Below are 18,637 nucleotides of genomic sequence, written 5' to 3' on the forward strand. Positions count from 1 at the left end.
TGTTTGAAGAGTGCAAATCTCAGAAGCCCAAAGGACTGCTGAACTGGATTTCTAACAGCCTTCAGGGCCCTGCATAATCTCCCCATAATTAGTAGAAGCAGACTAAATTATGCAGACTAAATTATTCAGGGGAAAATTGGAAGAGATTGAATTCAAAAATTTGCCAGAAAATTATTTTCTGATAAATTTCAGCACAGCCCTAAAAACACAAGCAGAACCTAATCCATTCCACCCTGAACCTTTTACTTCAATACCCTGTGATTGGTTTCCTCTTGCTTTCAGCTGCACCCCTAATCTTAAGCTACAACTGAAGTTGAATTCAACCTCTTCCATCTTTCTCCTGAATAACTGGGGGACATTCAGTAGAATGGCGTCTGCAACTTCGTCATCCATGTATTTTGGATGCAACTGTGGATCCAGTCTTAAAGTGGTTTAACTGGCCAGTCTCAACTGGATATGGGAGGCCCCCTCTCTCATTGTCTGTTGATTCTCATACCCAGTAAGAGACTGGCCACAGAGCAAATGGGGCAGCCAGCACCCAAGTGCCCTGGTGGAACTCAGCAGGGAGGCGGATGGGGACAAAACCAAAATCAGTTGGCACTGCCTGTCGTTGACTCTGGCTCCCCCTACTGTTGGGCTCCCCACCTTCCACCCAATGGGACCAGCCCACCACTGCTCATCCACCAAAAAGAACATAGAACAACACAGGAAGCTGTCTTATACGGTGTGCTGGTCCCGGGGGTAGGTACCGTGGGTGTAAGCAGAGTCCACACGAAGAGGGGCGAGGCCCAAGGCGGAGAGCCGGGCGGGGAACAGGAACGCTGGAACAGGAGGCTGAGCAGGGAACAGGAGCACCGGATAGTCAGGAACAGGAGGCCGAGCAGGGATCAGGAACACCGGATAGTCAGGAACAGGAGGCCGAGCAGGGATCAGGAACACAGGAAGGTCCGAAGCCAACAACGACGTTGCTCCCGCAACCTGGGGCCAGGCTGACTGGGCTTTTATCCTCTTCTAAGGCCGCGGCCGGTCCCGGCCCCCAGGAGCCCCGCCTCCTCTGGCCTTAAGGCGAGCACTCCTCCTGGGGGCAACCAGTTCCCTTCGCCTCTCTGCCCTAAGCCTCTGCAGATCAGGAGAGGCCGAAGGGTTACTGGGCCCTGGAGGAGGCTCACCTGTGGCCACTGAGTCGTCAAGCCCCTCTGGGGCCAGAAGGGCTTCACCTGGGGCCAGCTCCTGAAGCTCTGACACAGGTGCAGGCTCTTCAGCATCTAGGCCTTGCCCCAGTTCAGCCGGCCCTGGAGGCGGGGACTCCAGTGCAGGCTGGGATTCCTCTGGTTCATCCTCTGAATCGGAATCCCAGGCCATCACATACGGAGTTGGGCTTCTTGGTCCATATAGCTCAGTATTTACACTGTCTGGCAGCAGCACTTCCAGACAGGGGACAATTCCCGTTCCTAACAGCAGAGTTTTGTTCAACATCAAGTGAGCCAAAATTTCCCAGAAGATAGATAGACAGATATAAACTATTGGGAAAATTTAATCTCCCTATTCCAATAATATGCATCAACAATCCCCACTCTCAAAATTTGTTGACCACGAATGGCACGGAGAATTTTAAGAGACCATTTTTGCTCATTCCTGTTTATTATTATTATTATTATTATTATTATACAGTTGTCAATGAAAATCCAAAGAAAGATACTGCAAATAAGAGGGTCACCATGAACGGTCAAGGTAGGGATACCCCCTTTCTGCTCAGCATGGGGGCCAGAACCCAGGGAAGGCTGCTGAACTGCCCCCACTCACCCAGTCGCCAGCTGGTAACAAGGCAGCAAAAGGGCCCCCCAAACCCAAAGGCCCTTCCTTGCTGGATAATGGTGGCAGCACTGATGGAGACACTTTGTGAAAGGAGAGTTGGATAATGGAGCATCTTCAGTGATGGACTCAAGAACGCAAAGCCAATGTTCTCTCTGGGCTTATCCATACTTACCTTTCCCCTCGCTTTTTCCAGGCATAGGTCCACAATTGAAATCTCTGCATCCTAGCCCACATGAGCTTTCCCTGTGAAAAACCGCTCTTTAGTGCTCAATCAGAACAAATGTCAATTTGGGTTTTCCATGGATTGGCATTTGCTCCGACCAAGCTTTAAAGAGTGGGTTTTCTCAGAGAAAGCACCGGAGCAAAAAGAAGGGTGCTCAGACACAGAGCTTTAAAGCATGCATGGAAAGAATGGAGGAATGTTAAGTGTAGATAAACCCTGAGTCTTCCCTTGGTGACCTTCTGTTCCCTTGGAACAGGGCTGGGGAACCCATGGCCCTCCTGCTGTTGTTGGACTCCAGCTCCCATCAGCCCCTGCTAACATGGTCAATGATCAGGAATGATGGGAGCTGCAGTCCATCAACATCAGTTAAGAGAGGAAACTTTGGTAACTGAAGAATATCTGCTCCTGGGGCAATTGGGGAAGTTCTCATATGAAACCGCCTCATACTGAATCAGGCTATTAACCGGTCCAATCCAGTACTGTCTACTCTGATTGGCAGTGGCTCCCAGGTTTTAGGCAAAGCTCTCCCCTGCATCACCTGGTTCTTTGAAACGGGTTGAACCTGGGACCTTCTGTGTGTACAAAGTTGATGCTCTATCACTGATCTATTGGTCATTTCAAAGCCATGTCCCTTAGGCAGGAGGGGCTAACATGGTCCTCCAGATGTTGTTGGACTCCAACTCCCAGCAGCCCAGGTAACCAGCATGTCCAACGGTCAGGGACAATGGGAACTGTATTCCAACAATCTCTGTAGGCCACGGGTTCCCCATCTCAGCTGCCAAAGGAAAACCTTAGCAGGAGAGAAAATGTGGTATAGGGATGGACGGATAGATGAACCAACAAACCTAAGTTCCTTGATGTGGGTGGTAGTCCTAGGCTGTTGACAGGCTATGGATTAAATGTCATAATCCCAGAGTCCAGGAGTAACCAGGACAATGAGTTGGAAGCTGCAGTGTCACTGGTTAAGACGTTGCATTCCTGGCTCTGAGTCTGACGCTGGTGATCAGAAGCTGAACCTGAATCCCCCTGGGCGCCTTCCTGTAGGCTCAAGGAACCAAGTGTTGCCCAAACTGCCTTGTCCGTTCCAATGGTGCAGGGAGTGTGGCAGGCAAGAGTCTGTGGAATGCAGAAGAATTGCCCGTCTTTAGGAGGCTCTAGCTCCCCACAAGGGGATGAAGCCCAAGAAAGATGGGCTGGAGGCACTTCCAGCCCTCGTCAGGGCAAGTTGCTCACTAGAAGCTTGCCTTGAGTTGCGTGACTGGAGCATGATGATAGCCATAGCAAGATCTGCACCCCCAATCCTCCACTGTTCTAGATTGCGAGTGTATATCTAGTGCAGGCATAGGCAAACACCGGCCCTCCAGATGTTTGGGACTACAATTCCCATCATTCCTAGCTAACAGGACCAGTGGTCAGGGATGATGGGAATTGTAGTCCCAAACATCTGGAGGACTGGAGATTGCCTATGCCTGATCTAGTGTAAGGCCCCAGTAGAGAAGGGGTCTCCATCTGGGGTTTTCAGTGATCAGCCCCTGGTCAGTCCCACCTGGTTCTTTTTAGACTATGCTCCTGCTTCTTGCCCAGTTGGGTTGATAGCCATATCCTCCTAGGCTAGGAACATGGGAAGCTGATTTATACCAGATCAGACCATCTAAATGTCGGAGCCAAGCAGCCTGTATCTTAGGAAGCTGCCTTCTAGCAAGTTAGGTCATTGGCTCACCTGGTTCAGTATTGTCTACACTGACTGGCAGTGGCTCCCTGGGATTTCAGGACGGTTTCTCTCCCAGCCCCACCTGGGGGTGCGGGGTTTTTGAACCCAGGACCTTCTGCATGCAAAACAGGTGCTCTACCACTGAGCTAAGGCCCTTTTGCTTAAGAGAGGGGGCTCCCGGGATTCGAACACCACAGAGCCATTCTTCAACTGCAAGGCCAGCCTGTCAGTGTTGGGGCGCCATTGCTGGTCCCATTAGGAAGGGTCTTGATGGAAGGATTTGTTTATTTCCTATTGAAACCCCCTGTAGCCCGGTCATCCTCCAAGGACAAACTGCATGGAGTTATCCTATTCAGTCCTCGTAAGAACTCTACAAGGGAGGTTAGACTGAGAGATGGTCACTTGCCCACATCTTCTGTGGCTGATCTGGGATTTGAACTCAGGTCTTCTCAGTCTATCCAATGCACCATTTTCACTCAGGATCCCCTGCTGCCTCCTCCACACTTTGATTGGATGCTTGGGTGATCAGCACTCAGGAGGAGGAAGCTTCCTTAGAAAACACACAGGAGTGTCGTCAAACCATGCAAGCCTGGAAAACAATGAGACTGTCCAAGCTCTCTCCTTGCTGGGCAGAAAACATCTGGCAGAAGCTTCAACCTGTCTATTTTTGTTATCTCAAGAAAGCAATGTTCAGAGAAGGAATGGATATGGTTTGATACACGAGACACACACATTTGGGGCATCCTAATGTTTTGAGGGTTAAATAACACTGAGCTCTGGCCCCGGGACTTTCACGTCATCTCTGACTGTTCTGTCAAAGATTCCTGGAGAAACGGGGGTGCGGGGAGGCTAAAAACGCTTGCCCTGCATGGAAATAGGTTGTCTCTTATGTCACAAAGTCCATTTCTTTCACGTTCATTCCTAGTTGCTCTTAGAGGCACTTTTGTTCTTTATCTCGGCCAGCTTGCTGGTCAGGAAGCTCCACTTGAAGGCCACCCCTTCAGCTTCTCGGAGGTCGTTGTCCAGGCTGGTGCAGCTGTCTTCCTCAGTCGCCATTTCTCCTGATGCCCCAATGCCCTCAGACATCTGGTCTCCACGCTCAGCCTTTGAAGCTGCCTTTTCCAGAGCTGAAGTTTCCTGCCACTTTGTGGCAAAGACGTCCCAAAGGCCAGATGTCTTCTTTTCAGAAGGGGAGTCCTCTTCTGGCCTGGCTGCCAGTGGGCTGTGAAAGCAAGAGGAGAATTCAGGAAGGAAAGAGGTGCAGGCAGTGGCTTTGAATGAACTGGTTCAGATTAGCTAATTCACATAATTCTAAAATCTCTGAATTATGCCTGTTCCTGTAAATTCTGGGCAAAATGACTGTGAATTAAGGTCCAGTGGAACTTTGGGCAATTTTTTATTCAGTTCAGTTGAATCCTGCCCCCAAAGCACAATTCCCAGAGTTTCCTGGGTAGATGAACAGATTGTTAAACTACTCTGCAAACTGTAGCTGTGTGAAAGGAATAGGGGTCCCCCCAAATATCTCAGCACTCTTAGTTACCAGGATTCTTTGGGGAAGCCATGACTGTTTAAAGAGGTATAGTTGTGCTTTAAGTGTGTAGTACAGAAGGGGCCTGACTTTCAGATAGGAAGTCTTGCTCAGCCCTGCCTGGAGAATGAACCTGGTAAAACAAATTAAAATTAAAAAATAATTAAATAAAAGAGAAGATAAGAAAATGAACCTGGACCTTTAATAATAATAATAATAATAATAATAATAATAATAATAATAATAATAATTTATTATTTGTACCCCGCCCATCTGGCTGGGTTTCCCCAGCCACTCTGGGCGGCTTCCAACAAAGTTGAAAGATACACTAAAATGTCACATATTAAAAACTTCCCTGAACAGGGCTGCCTGTGTAGCCTGTGTTCTGACACTCAGCTAGGGTCCCTTCCGATAAGAATGTTTCAGAAGCATTGCTGGTTCCATAGCAGAAAGCTACCTATGCCTTTGTGGCATTCTCTCTAGAATAGAGATGGGGGACCTCTGGCCCATGGGCTGAATTAGGCCTGGAAGACCATTTCCCCCAAGCCGCACCCACCTGCCAATCACCCAGATTGGGAGGTCTTATGCAACCAACCTGCTTCCCCTAAGGATCAGACACTTTGCAGTCAGGAACGTTATGGGGAAATGCACTGGAAAGTGTGGGATAACACTTCCTTGGGTGCAATTTATTGATGCATGCTCAATTAACAGATTCTCAGGAAGCACCCAAAAGCTAGTTTCTAGAAAGAAGCAAAGATGATGCTGCCCAAGCACTTTCCTTTCCACATTCTCTCTCTTCTTATTCTTCTTTTTTTTAGATTATGTCTTTATTGTTTCTACATTTATAGAAAGAAAAATGAAAAACAAACAATAGAAAAAACAAACAACAATATAAGAAACAACAACAATAATAATATAACAAACATCATTTATAAACAGAGTCTTGTGAACTAGCTGGTCCTTTGAGAAAGAAACATTGGGGAGGGGTGGAATTAGGGAAGGATTTCACTTACTGGTCAGGACAAGGCTCAGGAGCCAGCAACTTATGTTCGTCTTCCCGGCTGAACAAAGATGAGACACTTCTCCAGCCTTTGACTCCAACTCCCTGGACCTGCAGAGGAAGATGGGAGAAGAGGGAGGGAGATCAGGGTCTACTAGCCACACCCAGGGCCATATGTGCTAGATAGTGGGAAATTCCTGGCCCTTTCCCTAAGCTTTCATTTAAAAACAAAAAGTCAGTCTTTATTCCTTTTTACATGTGGAGCTGAAACGAAAGGAACAGAGTGCTGTGAGTATTCAACCCAATTGGTTAGCGAGAAGCGCTCCTGTACTCTGGCTGCAGTCTATTGCTTTCACTGTGTGCAAAGCACTGGGATGATTGACAAGCCTGTGGACACTTACTAAACTTATTATGCTACTGACTTGTAGGGGGTGGGTGGCTGCTTTCCATTGAGAGCCCCTCCCCATACCCAGCATTTTGCCCCGTTTCCCCAACACAATGACCACACATTCATATTTCTGTCTGCAGTCCCATTAGCCCTCCCAAGAAACAACAGGCAATTGAAATTATTTTACAAAGGTCAGTGGAGATTATTTTACAAGGTCAGTGGAGCTCTACATAGACCACAGTTTAGATACGTTTCACACAGTATTCAGTGGTTCTCATGTGGTCTTTTCAGGAGGATGCACTCAACGTTTTTGCCCTCGTCTAAATTTTGCTATACAATTACATATATAATTTAATATGTCTTTAAGTATAGTTTCTCATACAAATAAATTGTTAGTATTATTTTAAATGCTGATACATGCAGAAATGAGGTAGGGTGGAATTATGAAAGAACAGATAAGCAATTGACACTCAATGCAAATAAGTTGACCCCCGCCCCATATGTAACAGCCATATGCTGATGCATATTGAACACAGCCTGTTTGAGGTGTGTGTGTGCCAGTAAACACCTCATTTTTGCTAGTTGCCTGTAGTAGAGGTTGGTTCTTTGGGGTGAATGGGGCATTGCCTCACCAACCACAGTCTGCCCTCAGCATTCTCACCTACAAATCAGTCCATGAAGTGGCATCAGTCCCTAGTTTCAGTGTTGCCTGGTAGAACTCTGCAGGAAGGAGGATGGGGACATTGTCTCTGGTGCCACCTACTGTTAGCTCCCTGCCTTCTGTGCAACCAGCCCCAATGGGCACCCACCAACACAAGTTACCTGAGACCTGTCAGTCACTCAGCAAACCACACAATACAGCATTAGTGGGTTGATTGGCTGAGGCAAGGCCTGCTCTGGGGTCTAATAAGGCTGCTACCTAATGCAGCTCCAAGCTCAAAAGCAACTTGAGTACTGGAGAGAAATAACTACTGGTCCTTACCCGCCGTGCCAGCTGAGAAACAGGATTTGACCCCTCCTCTGTCAGCAGGGTTGAGTCTGTGGTTTCCATCAGTTCAGGGTTATCTCTCTGAAACAAGAAATCAGCTTCAGAAGTGCTGGAGGATGGAATAGTCCAGATGTAGCCCTTTTGGACTACACTCTACGGCAGTGTGGAAAAAGCTTTTTCCTGCTGGGGCCTGAACTGAAGAGGGATTGATTATTAAACCACTCTGTGCATTGTAGCTCTGTGCACCGTTAACAAACTACAGTTCCCAGTATTCTCTGATAAAGTGGTATAATAGTGCTTTAAATGTATGTTATGGGTGTGGCCTCCTGTTCTCCTTCTGCCTGCATTTGCCAGTCTCCCTCCACCAGCTTCATAATGTAGTTTCTGCCCTACCACACTCAATTTCCTTTCTAATAAAGCCTTAGCTTTTTGTCAACTAATCCATTAAATAAATCACTTAAAACATTTCAATCAGCTAAAAAGGGGGGGCAATTATCGGCCAGCAGGTGTTTATTTACTTATTAGTAAACATTTAATTATTTCCAATACAAGCTCTTATCCAAAAAAGTAACATATGGCAAACTTCATGTTAGAAGAAGCATTCTGTCATGTATGAGAATGAATGGGAATGCCTCCCCTCAGACAATGGCTTTTATCTACAAGACAGACTCATCTGTGTCATCTGAAAACAAAGAACGGACTCTTTTCTTTCTTTAGATCTATGCTTCTTTCTTTAGAATCCCCCCATCACATTTTTTAGATTTAAATAGCCAGCCTTCCCCAACCTTGTGCCCTCTGGATGTCACTGGGCTGCCAACTTCCATTTACCCCAGCCAGCATAACAAATGGTATGGGATGATGAAGTCCAGCACAACACCTGGAGAGTTCCAGATTAATGAATAAATGGTTCAACTAAAATGCATGTGATCACGAGTTTTCTTTAACCAGGGGGCATGACCCCTCTTCATAGACAACTTATTCTTCCCCATAAATCAGGCACAGAGAACCTATGGGCTTTCAGATGGACTACAACTCCCATCATCCTTTGTCTGTGCTGGCTAGGGCTGATGGGAGCTGGAGTCAGGCAACATCTGGAGGGCCTTAGGTTCCCCTTGCCTGCCATAAATTAAGAGAGGGCAACCCATTGCCTGCTGCTACCCCACGCTCAATGACCGAAGGAGGGGAAAGGGCCCAGCTGAGGATGCCTCTACCTCATCCTGGAGTTCCTCTTCCGGCAGCTCTCCGCCAAGGGTCTGTAGAACTTTGGCCTTGTAGACCTTCCAGAATCCCTGAGTCATCCTGGCAACAGCCCCGCTCACTCTCAGGTTCTTCTCCCAGGAGCTAGAGGGTCACACAGTAAGTAAGCCCCTGAGATCCCGGCAGTTTGGAAGCCTGGGGGCTTACAGTCCCCACTTTGGATTCTCTTCCAAGTCTAAGCGGGTTAGGTTCCGGTTGCCATTGGGCCTCTGTGCCCAGCTGCTTCGGAGACTCTGCAGGGAACCAGGAGCTCAGGCAGATGCTTGTGCGCCCTGCAAATTCACACCTGTCACTGGCTGCCTCTTTCTCGGATCTGGTGTCTTCATTAAAATTTCAGAAGCTTCCAATGTACATCTCAAAGAACTGAGAGGAATCGGATCCATGACTGACCCAGAATACCAATGAATTCCGTCAATGAAGGCCCCTGGAACAGATGAAAGTGCAGTGGACACGGATCCCAACAATCTGACTCCTCTGATCACCCTTTATGCATCCCATCTCCAGGCTCTTTTGCCAAAAAGACCCGCTGGACTTCTTTCCATTCCGGACTTGAGACGTGAATCTTTGTTAGCTAGTTCTCTCACTAACATTGAACTTACTAGCTGCACCCTTGGTTGGTGTAGAGTCCTGTCTTATTCAGAAGAGTGATGTGCTCCCCTCACAGCTCCTGAGTCCCCCTACCACCCCCATGCAGAATCTTCTACTTTCAAGTCTTGAGGAAAGCCTCATTCTGGCAACGCTACGCTCTTGTATTACTCTCCATTGTCTGAGTCCTGTAACTGATCTCCAGCGAAAAAAAGGACTTTGGAATGCGGTAGCTCAGCAACAGGCTCTCAAAATAGTGCCTGGCAGCTAAATTATTTCTTAGGGCTGATAGCCTCGCAGACCTGTGTCGTCTTCTCCTTTGCAGATTTAGTTTCTGCCTTAAACAGGAAGCTTCGACTCCTGCCGCAGAACAGCTTCGTGCAAGTTGCAAACAAGGGGCGCGGGTTCTTTGCTTGCTGTTAAAACTATCAAGCTCTTCTAGCTCCTTCACCCCCAACTCATGCTCCAATTGTAGGAGCGATGAAAGGATGGGTTGTCTTTCCATTGCCCATCTTTCTTCTCCCCGCGGCTAATGACAGATGCCTGTCTGCTGCCTTTACATGCCTGTAAATGTATTATTGATTTCCCGGCCTGGTGCAAGTAACGTGATCGCGAGTATTTCACTGACTGGCGGTTGTTCCTTTGTCCTGCTCTGACAGCCGCATCCTAAATGCACAAATCCATATTGGCTACGCTTGATGCTGCCGATAATGCTCCACTGTGTGCCTCTCCCCGAGTTGAGTTGCACTGGGAACAGTAGTGCTCAGGGCAGTGTGGTGACCCACAGAGTTCTCGTCCTTCAAGGATCACTCAAAGTGAAACCACTGTTGCTGTGTGAGTGCTTAATTCAGGAGGGAAAAAATATGGCAGGGGTCAGATTTGTGCTTACAAATCACATCCTGTGTGTTAGAACTGGACACACAATGCTGTTCATAAACTCACAATGAGCCCGTACTTGAACAAAGGTTCTTCATCCAGGGTTGACTCTGGGCTTAAGGGAACTCTCAGCATAGTATTTACATAGAAACATAGGGAGCTGCCTTATGCTAAGTCAGACCATTGATCCACCTAGCTCAGCATTGCCTAACAATGACTCATCAAGGTTTCAGACAGGGGACATTCCCAGAGACTGAACCTGGGACCTTCTGTCTGCAAAGCAGATGCTCTACCACCACTGAGCTGTGGCCCAGTGACAGTGTGGATGGGCTTATCCAGAAAGGTTGGTGCTCCCTTGGCTGGTAGAGGCCAGGTGGGCACTATAGGTCGTCTCCATATTAGTGTTACTCAAAGTTGCCCTGTTGAAATTAATGGACCTGACTAACTTCTTGCCATCATGGGATGGCCGTTTCCAAAAGAAATCAAGGGGAGGGGGGCTTTCTGACCTTCATAGGTATAAAAGATTGATGGGGGATTTGCTAGGTACAAAAGTAATTAGCTTTGATGATACTTTGGGTATTTTAAATTGACCTACTGGCAAGCCTTATGCTCACTTAAATTCTGATGTGTTAAGTGAACTGTTAATTTTTTTTTTTTTAAATTGCAACACAGTTGGGGAAAATTTATAGATAAGCTATTCAATAGCTGCTATGCAGCTTCCTGTACCAGACAGGTTCTGTTCTAAGAAAATACAGATACTGTATGGTAGAAAAAGTACGAAATTTTTCACCACAAAACTAATGGTCACCACCACCAGTTAAAGTTATACACGAAATATATCTAAGTGAACTGTTAATTGTTGATTTATTTAGTTTTACTGTTGTGGTAGTATTATATTAATAATTTTAATAATTTTATTATTTATCCCCTGCCCATCTAGCTGGTTTGCCCCAGACACTCTATTGTTATAGGTTTGTGAGTGCTAAATGCCTGGGCTCAGTACCATCTGCAGGGCACCACATTGGCTATCCCTGTTTAACCCATGGGAAAGTGCATTACATTTCCCTCTTATGCAGCCCAGCTCAAACTTTATCACATGTCTCTCACACTGCAACATCTTCCCTAGTTAATTTTTGGGGTGGGAAACCAATCCAGGATGGATTTAGGGTGTCTTCACATTACTGCCTCCGAGCACAGCGATGCTACTGCTTTTTCAGTGTGTTTCACAGTTCTTTCTGCACCTAGGTGTCCACATCAACAGGACTTCATTAGTGTCAGAATGAATTCTCAAGTAATTGACTGCAGTAATTCTACATAGTCATTAGCTACTTTTTACTCTGTGATTCATCTATAGATTGTAGTTACAAATATGCCATTTTGTGAGAACTGCTGTTGTCAAACAGGAGAATGAATTAGCAAGCAAATCAATAAACAGCATTTGTTTAATTTCACTACTGGGGAAGCCCAAAGAAACTATGGAATGCTGATTCCTCAGTGTCCCAGCACCATCAGTGGGATCTTGCTATGGAATTGCCCCAAGACCAATTCTGACTACATCTCTAATCCAGTCTTCCTCCGCAGGGACTTTTAAGCTCCTTCCACCCAAGTGTGAAACGTTGCTCATAATTTTGCACACGTACATCACCTTTTGTGCCACTGGCATTCTGAAGCCTTTTCGAGGGACACCATAAATCTGCTATTTCGGTTAGGCAATAATATATAGGAATGGTTGTACGACAGGAAACAAAGAACACCGTATCCAATTCAAACTGCAGGGGAAATTTAGGTCAGCCGAATCTAATGACCCACACGGAAACCTGGCCAGGACACTGGGGTTATCGCCCTTTGCTTGCAAAGGGTGCTACGAGATCTTTTGATGGCCAGGCCTCGGGGTTTAGATTTCCTTCACGAAGGATTAGCTGAACACCAGAAACAACAGTTACACAGGTCAAAGGGTCATCCTTTGCAGTGACTGGCCATTAATCAGTGGTGAGCGGCAACATGATCTCCCGATGGAATTACATTCCACTCGTTTTCATCTCTGAGACTTAAAGTGGACTTCCAAGGAAAGACAAAGAATTGGGATGGATGTTTTGTTTTCAAGGCAGAACTGTGGATCCAGAATCATAGTCATGCCAGGAAATATGTAGGCCAAGACAATATTTATATTAATTGCTTTTTAACATTTAGCTGCTACTTTATTTTATAAACAAGTTGCCAAGTGGCTAATAGAATCATTAGAGCAATAAACACGAACTGCTGAAAAATTACATGCAACAACAGAACAGAATTAAAAATAAACAAGCTAGCCTTTAGGGGAAAGGCCATAGCTCAGTGGTGGAGCATCTGTCTTGCATGATGGTGGTCCCAGCTTCAATACCTAGCATCTCCAGGTTTTTGTTGTTGTTGTTTAGTCGTGTCCGACACTTCGTGACCCCATGGACCAGAGCACGCCAGGCACTTCAGTCTTCCACTGCCTCCCGCAGTTTGGTCAGACTCATGTTTGTAGCTTCGAAGACACTATCCAACCATCTCGTCCTCTGTCGTCCCCTTCTCCTTGTGCCCTCTATCTTTCCCAACATCAGGGTCTTTTCCAGGGAGTCTTCTGTTCTCATGAGGTGGCCAAAGTATTGGAGCCTCAGCTTCACAATCTGTCCTTCCAGTGAGCACTCAGGGCTGATTTCCTTAAGAATGGATCGGTTTGTTCTTCTTGCAGTCCATGGGACTCTCAAGAGTCTCCTCCAGCACCATAATTCAAAAGCATCAATTCTTCGGCAATCAGCCTTCTTTATGGTCCAGCTCTCACTTCCATACATCACTACTGGGAAAACCATAGCTTTTACTATACGGACCTTTGTTGGCAAGGTATCTCCAGGTTAGGACTGGGAATTTCCGTCTGAAACCCCAGAGAGAAGCTGCCAGGCAGTGGGCAATGTAGACAATACTGAACTAGAAGGACCAATGGGTTTGATTCAATATAAGGTAACGTAACTTCCTATGTTCCTAACCTCTCTGTTAGCATAAATAGAAACAGTAATCACTTAAAAATAGGGAAAACTCTATGTTAAAAAAGTTAACTGTCAGCAAGTTGACCGACCTCAAAAGCCAGGTCACCGACTCAATGGAATGTCCTTTAAGTAAACACCCAGATGCAGTCAGTGTTGAGGCCATAAAGGCCTCCCTCTAAAGGATTCTATTGAGTCAGTGGCACTACTAAAAAGGGCCTGCTCCTGGTGGTTGGCCTATCACTGTTCGCCTCCCTGCCTTGTGTCCCACCAGTCCCAATGGACATCAGCCATGACCAGTCAAGCAAACCACTGGAAGGACAGGTGGTTCCAGCATCATTCAGTGTCTCAAACCATTTATGGGCACCATCCCATGTGCAGGCAACCTTAGGCTTATGTTTAAAACACTCAGAGGTATTTTGTTCTAGTAAACGGTATATATATTTTGTTAAAATAAAAAAATACTCTGCTCTTGCAACTGCTTATGTCTATTAAGATAACAGTTACCTCGTCCAGCCCACATTTTACCAGCTTCTCTGCAAGAATATCATGGAAGACTTTGTCAAAAGTCTATTTTATTAGGTCTTGCTGTCCTTCATGTGAATTTCAGTAACTTTACGAGTGACATCCAAAGCTGGACCTACTGAAATGATATTGGATATCACACATTTTTTAATTTTTTTTTAAAACCCCAAGCCTACTTGTGTTTCCTTTGTTTCAGCTTGTTTTGTTGAGCTTATGTTACATATGTTTTATTCATCTATGTTGTGGACTGGCAGAATATACGTATAAATAATTTAAATAGATACATATTAGTTCAAGTTATGCCCCATTAAACTGGACGGAGGAGGGAAGACATAAAGTACACAGGGGAGCTCAGTTATGGTATCCACAATAATAAATGTCAGCAGGCGCAGACAGTTGCTTTATTAATAAGCGATGTTTACAAATCGCTACCTTAAAAAAAAAGTGTACTAGTTTCAGGGGTGTCGGCATGTGATGACGTCGTGAACAGTCGCCGGAAGCGGAAGTTCCCTTCCCTCCTTTCTCTCGTTGGTGAGCCTCTCGAGCGAAGTATGGCCCCTAGCCGGTCTCGCCGGACAGGCTCCCACAAGGCACATTCCTTGGCGCGCCAATGGAAGACGAAGCGGCGGCGCCGGGATCTGGATCAGATCCACGAGGATATGCTGCCTGAGAAATCGGCCAAGCTGCTGCGCCAAGAGCCGGACCCTGACATGCCTGGAAGCGCCCAGCACTATTGCCTGCATTGCGCGTGCGTAAAGGGGAAAGGCGGGGCTGGGGTTGGGTTTGTCTCTACGACTTCGTTTTTGCTTACTGCGCCTGCGTCAAAAAGAAAGCTGCTTCGGGCGTGACCCTGCTCTTTTTTTAAGCATAGAGATACGAAAGTGTAAAGTAGAATTCCTCACACTCGGCCCTCCAGATGTTTTGACACTACATTCCCCATCATCCCTGAACACTGGTTCTGCTAGCTAGGGATCATGGGAGTTGTAGGCCAAAACATCTGGAAGGCTGAGTTTGAGGAAGCCTGGTTCAAAGTAACTCAATCCATTGCAGCACTATAGAACTTTTATTTAGATTTTCTTACCCTGGGATAGAAGTGAGCACTGCCTATAGAAGTGAAGAATTTTAGCCTGGCTATCCATGCAGAAACCCAAGGAGGCCTGTCTTTTTCTAACTCATGCCCCCCCCTTGGGTTTTTAAATGGTTTCCCACCTCATGTACCATATACATGTGCCAGTATAGCCAATTATATCCATAATGGGTAGGGTTGAGGGGTCTTACTGCAGCAAGTGCACTGGAACGCAGGAAGGGCTGTGCAGACACCGTATATTTAAAGCACCCCACCAAAGAATTATGGGAACTGTAGTTTAGCTACAATTCCCAGAACTCTTAACTCCGGTTCCCATGATCATCTTGGGAGAAATATGCTTTAAATGTTTGGAGTGTTTACAGCCTGCCTGAGCCAGATCACTGGTCCATCTAGCTCACTGTTTCCTACTCTGACTGGCAGCAGCTCTCTGGGCTTTCAGGCAAGAAGTCTTTCTCAGCCCTACCTGGAGATTGAACCCGTAACCTTTTGCATGCAAACTGGTGCTTTCTTGAGCTGTGGCCTTTTCCCTCTTCTAATATTGCATGTGAGAGGTGGGTCTGGTTTGGCTTTCCTGCCACTCCCCCCCCCCATACTCCTTGGGTTGCTGCAAATGTTATTCTACTTGGAATTCCTATCCCTGAGGCAAATCTAATCTTTGGCTGTCTGAAGAAGCCTTATGCTTACCATAGCAAGATGCAAGGGAGGCAGATCTCCTTTAACACTTGAATAGAAGAGGGGATTTCAGCAGCTGTAGCTTTTAATGTTGAGTTTCCCTCTTTTACTCTTATTTGTGCTTCATTGCCTTGCACTCAGATATGTTGCATTTGTGGGTTTTTTCATATAGAAAACAACAACATTTTGCACACAGGACTGGATTTAAAAAGAACGCAGAATTCCTGCTTTCTTCTCTTTACTGCTATCTTTTGTTTCAAACAATAGGATAAGCATTCATGCCTTAACTCAGGAGTAACCAACATGATGCCCTCCAGATGTTGTTGAGCTCCAGTTCCCACCATCCCCATCCAGCATGACTAATGGGCAGGGATGATGGGGCTGGAGTCCAACCACATCTGGAGGCCACAGGTTTCCTGCCCTTGCATTAGGACAGCCTTCCTCAAACTCAGCCCTCCAGATGTTTTGAGACTACAGTTCCCATCATCCCTGACCACTGGTCCTGCAAGCTAGGGATCATGGGAGTTGTAGGCCAAAAAGATCTGGAAGGCTGAGTTTGAGGAAGCCTGCATTAGGACCTTAACTGATGTATCCCTTAATTGGTTAAAATGAAAGGGGCTATTTGTTCCTGGGAGAGAGCATATGTTGCTGGATCCCGCACTCCTAACTGGGCAGAATCAGGGCAGTTTCTTCTGCACTGCCAAGAAAAGTGGACAAGTTTAGAGCTTTGCTAGAAGCTGAAATATGAAAGCTAGGAGCTAAATGGCACTTTAAACCTGGGTTATGGGCACAACAACTGAATGTCTAGGTGCGCTTTTTAATAACAGGAATACAAAGCTGAAAATGAATGAACCGCAGCTAAAATATTATGTTCATTTTCCACAAGATCTAGTTCTTCCCCTGCTCACCCTCCTAATATTCTTAAAAGGGTCTCTTTTCCAGTCTTCAGAAAGTAGCTGGAGGCAGAAAAAGGTCCTCTTTTCCTTCCACTCCACAGTTTTAATTTGAAATCCAAGGCTCAGTACTGTGCCCAGAGCTCAGAAACTGCTTGCACTAATGAAATTCCCTGTCGCAAAATGAACGTAGAACAATGGGAGTTTCGAACACTGGTTTAGAGGGTTGAGGTGATGTGAAATGACATGAAAGCTCAGCCTGCACTTCTGATGGCCATTTTCATGCATTCAAATATTTGCTTGGTGCCGTTGCAATAGGCACAGATAAATGTAGGTCAACAAAATGATTTCTGGGAATGAACTTTCTGTTTTTCAATAGGCACCAACCAGCTTAACTTTTTTTCCTTTTTCTCCCTCAACAGGCGATACTTTGTTGATTTAAAAAGCATGAAGGATCACTTCAGATCTAAGGTTCACAAAAAGAGGTAATTTGAATCCAGCATATTATACAGCATAGCCTTTTTCTCTAGGGAATACATAGGCTTGCCTTTGCACCCTGCTCTCTTAACCATCCAACGTTTTGGAAAAGCACTTCACTAATTATATGTATGTTGCCTGGGTGCTGTGTGGATAATATATGTTTGTTATAAAATAAGTGAAAAAGATGGGCAGTGGGGGCCCTCTTGGCAGTTTGAGTAGTACTAGCACTGGATGCAACTGTAGGGAGAAAAGTAGTAGAAACTGGCTTTATTAACACTTAAGTAAATCAGTTTAAGCAGCTCGTTTGACTTAAGTTGATTTTGTTTGCTTTGTAGACTGAAGCAGCTGAGTGAGGAGCCGTACACCCAGGAGGAAGCAGAGAGAGCGGCTGGAATGGGGTCCTATATACCTCCTAAGAAAGTCGAAGTCCACACACAACCGTTGGACGAGATGGAGGAATCTGGCTGAGAGAAGTGGAGCCCATCTGAAAATTCTGTAGATAACTTGAGACAGTGGGGAGGGGTGTGTGATTTAGCATAAGTGACATGGGGCTTCAACCACAACTATTTCATGGTAGTAGAACTGGGGCATAAAATGGCTTCAGTGGACATAAGCGTCGCTTTTATTTTTTGTGACGGAACCAGCACTCTTATCCTGTCCTTTTGGCAGAAGATGGAGTTCATCTGGAGGTCTGGGAGCGGATGAGCAGACCTCCCCACTGTCCTATTGACCTGCTTATGTAACTAATTGCGTCTCTCATAGCGGCTCATGTTTGTAAGCCATGGCTGTGGATTTTTAGCATTCTGCTCTGAATGTGACCTTTCTCCAGCTTCCAAATGAGTCCCTTTTAATAAATGAGCTGGCAAGCTGCTGGGCTGACCCTGGGCCTTGTGCTTCGCTTGATTTAATGCTCTAAAGTAGGCTTTCAAGGGCCTGGAAGAAGAAGAAGAGCAACAGATGCCACACCAAAACCAGTTTGCATGACTTACTTGAGGAACAATTGCTTTGGGTTCCATGTTCAGAACAATTAACTTGACTTAGAGCTCCCCATTCATCCATTAAGTGTGCATTGGTGGGTTAAGAGAAATCTTGCCATACTTTAGCGTCTCTTATTGTGAGTGCAGCCAGATAGTTAGAATGGGATGAGGTATTCTGGTGCGGGAGAACAGGTGGAAGAGAGGACAAGCCATGTTCTTGCATGTGCCCTTCTCACCTCTTCCCTCCTCATCGCATGCCTGGTTTTGTTGCTTCTGCCCTGGGCAGATGGGGCTTGTCCACCTGGGAAGGTAGCTCATCCAGGAGAAGGAAAACTCTGATCCTAAAGCTCCGCTGCCTTGCGGGATATCTTCGGGAGAAGAAAAGGCTAAAGAGTCAACCCTACACAAATCGGGAGTGGAGTCCCTAAGACAGTTGGATGGCGCTTTGTACACCTGCTTCGAGCAAGTCCAGCAGCCAAGCTGGTGCCCAGATGTATTGCTCTGCTTTCATTTGGACCACATCAGTGAGGCAGAGAGGGGGGTCTTGTCAGCTGGGCAGCCCAAGACCTCCACACACACAGTCCAGGCTTGTGCCCCAGGGAGGTCACTTCAGTGCTGCTAATGCAG

At 46.2% G+C, this 18,637-nt stretch overlaps 2 protein-coding genes across 4 annotated transcripts; one reads left to right on the top strand and one right to left on the bottom strand.

Annotated features, from left to right (window-relative positions):
* Positions 1 to 1,621: 1,621 nt before the first annotated feature.
* Positions 1,622 to 13,565, bottom strand: LOC309375647 (uncharacterized protein C1orf232). 3 transcript variants are annotated; one of them, XM_081921556.1, is made up of 4 exons: positions 13,469 to 13,565; positions 7,648 to 7,734; positions 6,291 to 6,388; positions 1,622 to 4,971 (listed from the first exon to the last, which is right to left on the bottom strand). In XM_081921556.1, exons 2-4 carry the CDS (start codon positions 7,714 to 7,716, stop codon positions 4,671 to 4,673), a joined length of 468 nt encoding a protein of 155 aa, XP_081777682.1. In that variant the 5' UTR covers positions 7,717 to 7,734; positions 13,469 to 13,565; the 3' UTR covers positions 1,622 to 4,670. The 3 variants fall into 3 exon arrangements, with proteins under 3 accessions (XP_081777682.1, XP_081777681.1, XP_081777680.1); XM_081921555.1 differs by lacking the exon at positions 13,469 to 13,565 and adding an exon at positions 8,482 to 8,774; XM_081921554.1 differs by lacking the exon at positions 13,469 to 13,565 and adding an exon at positions 8,865 to 10,072 and having other exon boundaries at positions 1,625 to 4,971.
* On the top strand, positions 10,191 to 17,912 carry ZNF593 (zinc finger protein 593). The gene is made up of 4 exons (XM_081921548.1): positions 10,191 to 10,329; positions 14,361 to 14,649; positions 16,976 to 17,038; positions 17,369 to 17,912. The coding sequence occupies exons 1-4, from the start codon at positions 10,194 to 10,196 to the stop codon at positions 17,499 to 17,501; spliced, it is 621 nt and encodes a 206-aa protein (XP_081777674.1). The 5' UTR covers positions 10,191 to 10,193; the 3' UTR covers positions 17,502 to 17,912.
* Positions 17,913 to 18,637: the final 725 nt, after the last annotated feature.

This window comes from Podarcis melisellensis (assembly GCF_964234715.1).
Source record: "Podarcis melisellensis genome assembly, chromosome: 8".
NCBI lineage: Eukaryota > Metazoa > Chordata > Lepidosauria > Squamata > Lacertidae > Podarcis > Podarcis melisellensis.

What these genes read in the sequence shown, in the direction of transcription:
- LOC309375647 (XM_081921554.1), bottom strand. Translation starts at nt 8,951, where the DNA reads ATGACTCAGGGATTCTGGAAGGTCTACAAGGCCAAAGTTCTACAGACC. An exon ending in AAGAGGAACTCCAGGATGAG is followed by an intron (nt 7,735 to 8,864) that starts GTAGAGGCATCC and finishes TTCTTGTTTCAG; the next exon opens with AGAGATAACCCTGAACTGAT. An exon ending in CCTGAGCCTTGTCCTGACCA is followed by an intron (nt 4,972 to 6,290) that starts GTAAGTGAAATC and finishes TTGCTTTCACAG; the next exon opens with CCCACTGGCAGCCAGGCCAG.
- ZNF593 (XM_081921548.1), top strand. Translation starts at nt 10,194, where the DNA reads ATGCTGCCGATAATGCTCCACTGTGTGCCTCTCCCCGAGTTGAGTTGC. An exon ending in CACTATTGCCTGCATTGCGC is followed by an intron (nt 14,650 to 16,975) that starts GTGCGTAAAGGG and finishes CTCCCTCAACAG; the next exon opens with GCGATACTTTGTTGATTTAA. An exon ending in TCTAAGGTTCACAAAAAGAG is followed by an intron (nt 17,039 to 17,368) that starts GTAATTTGAATC and finishes TTTGCTTTGTAG; the next exon opens with ACTGAAGCAGCTGAGTGAGG.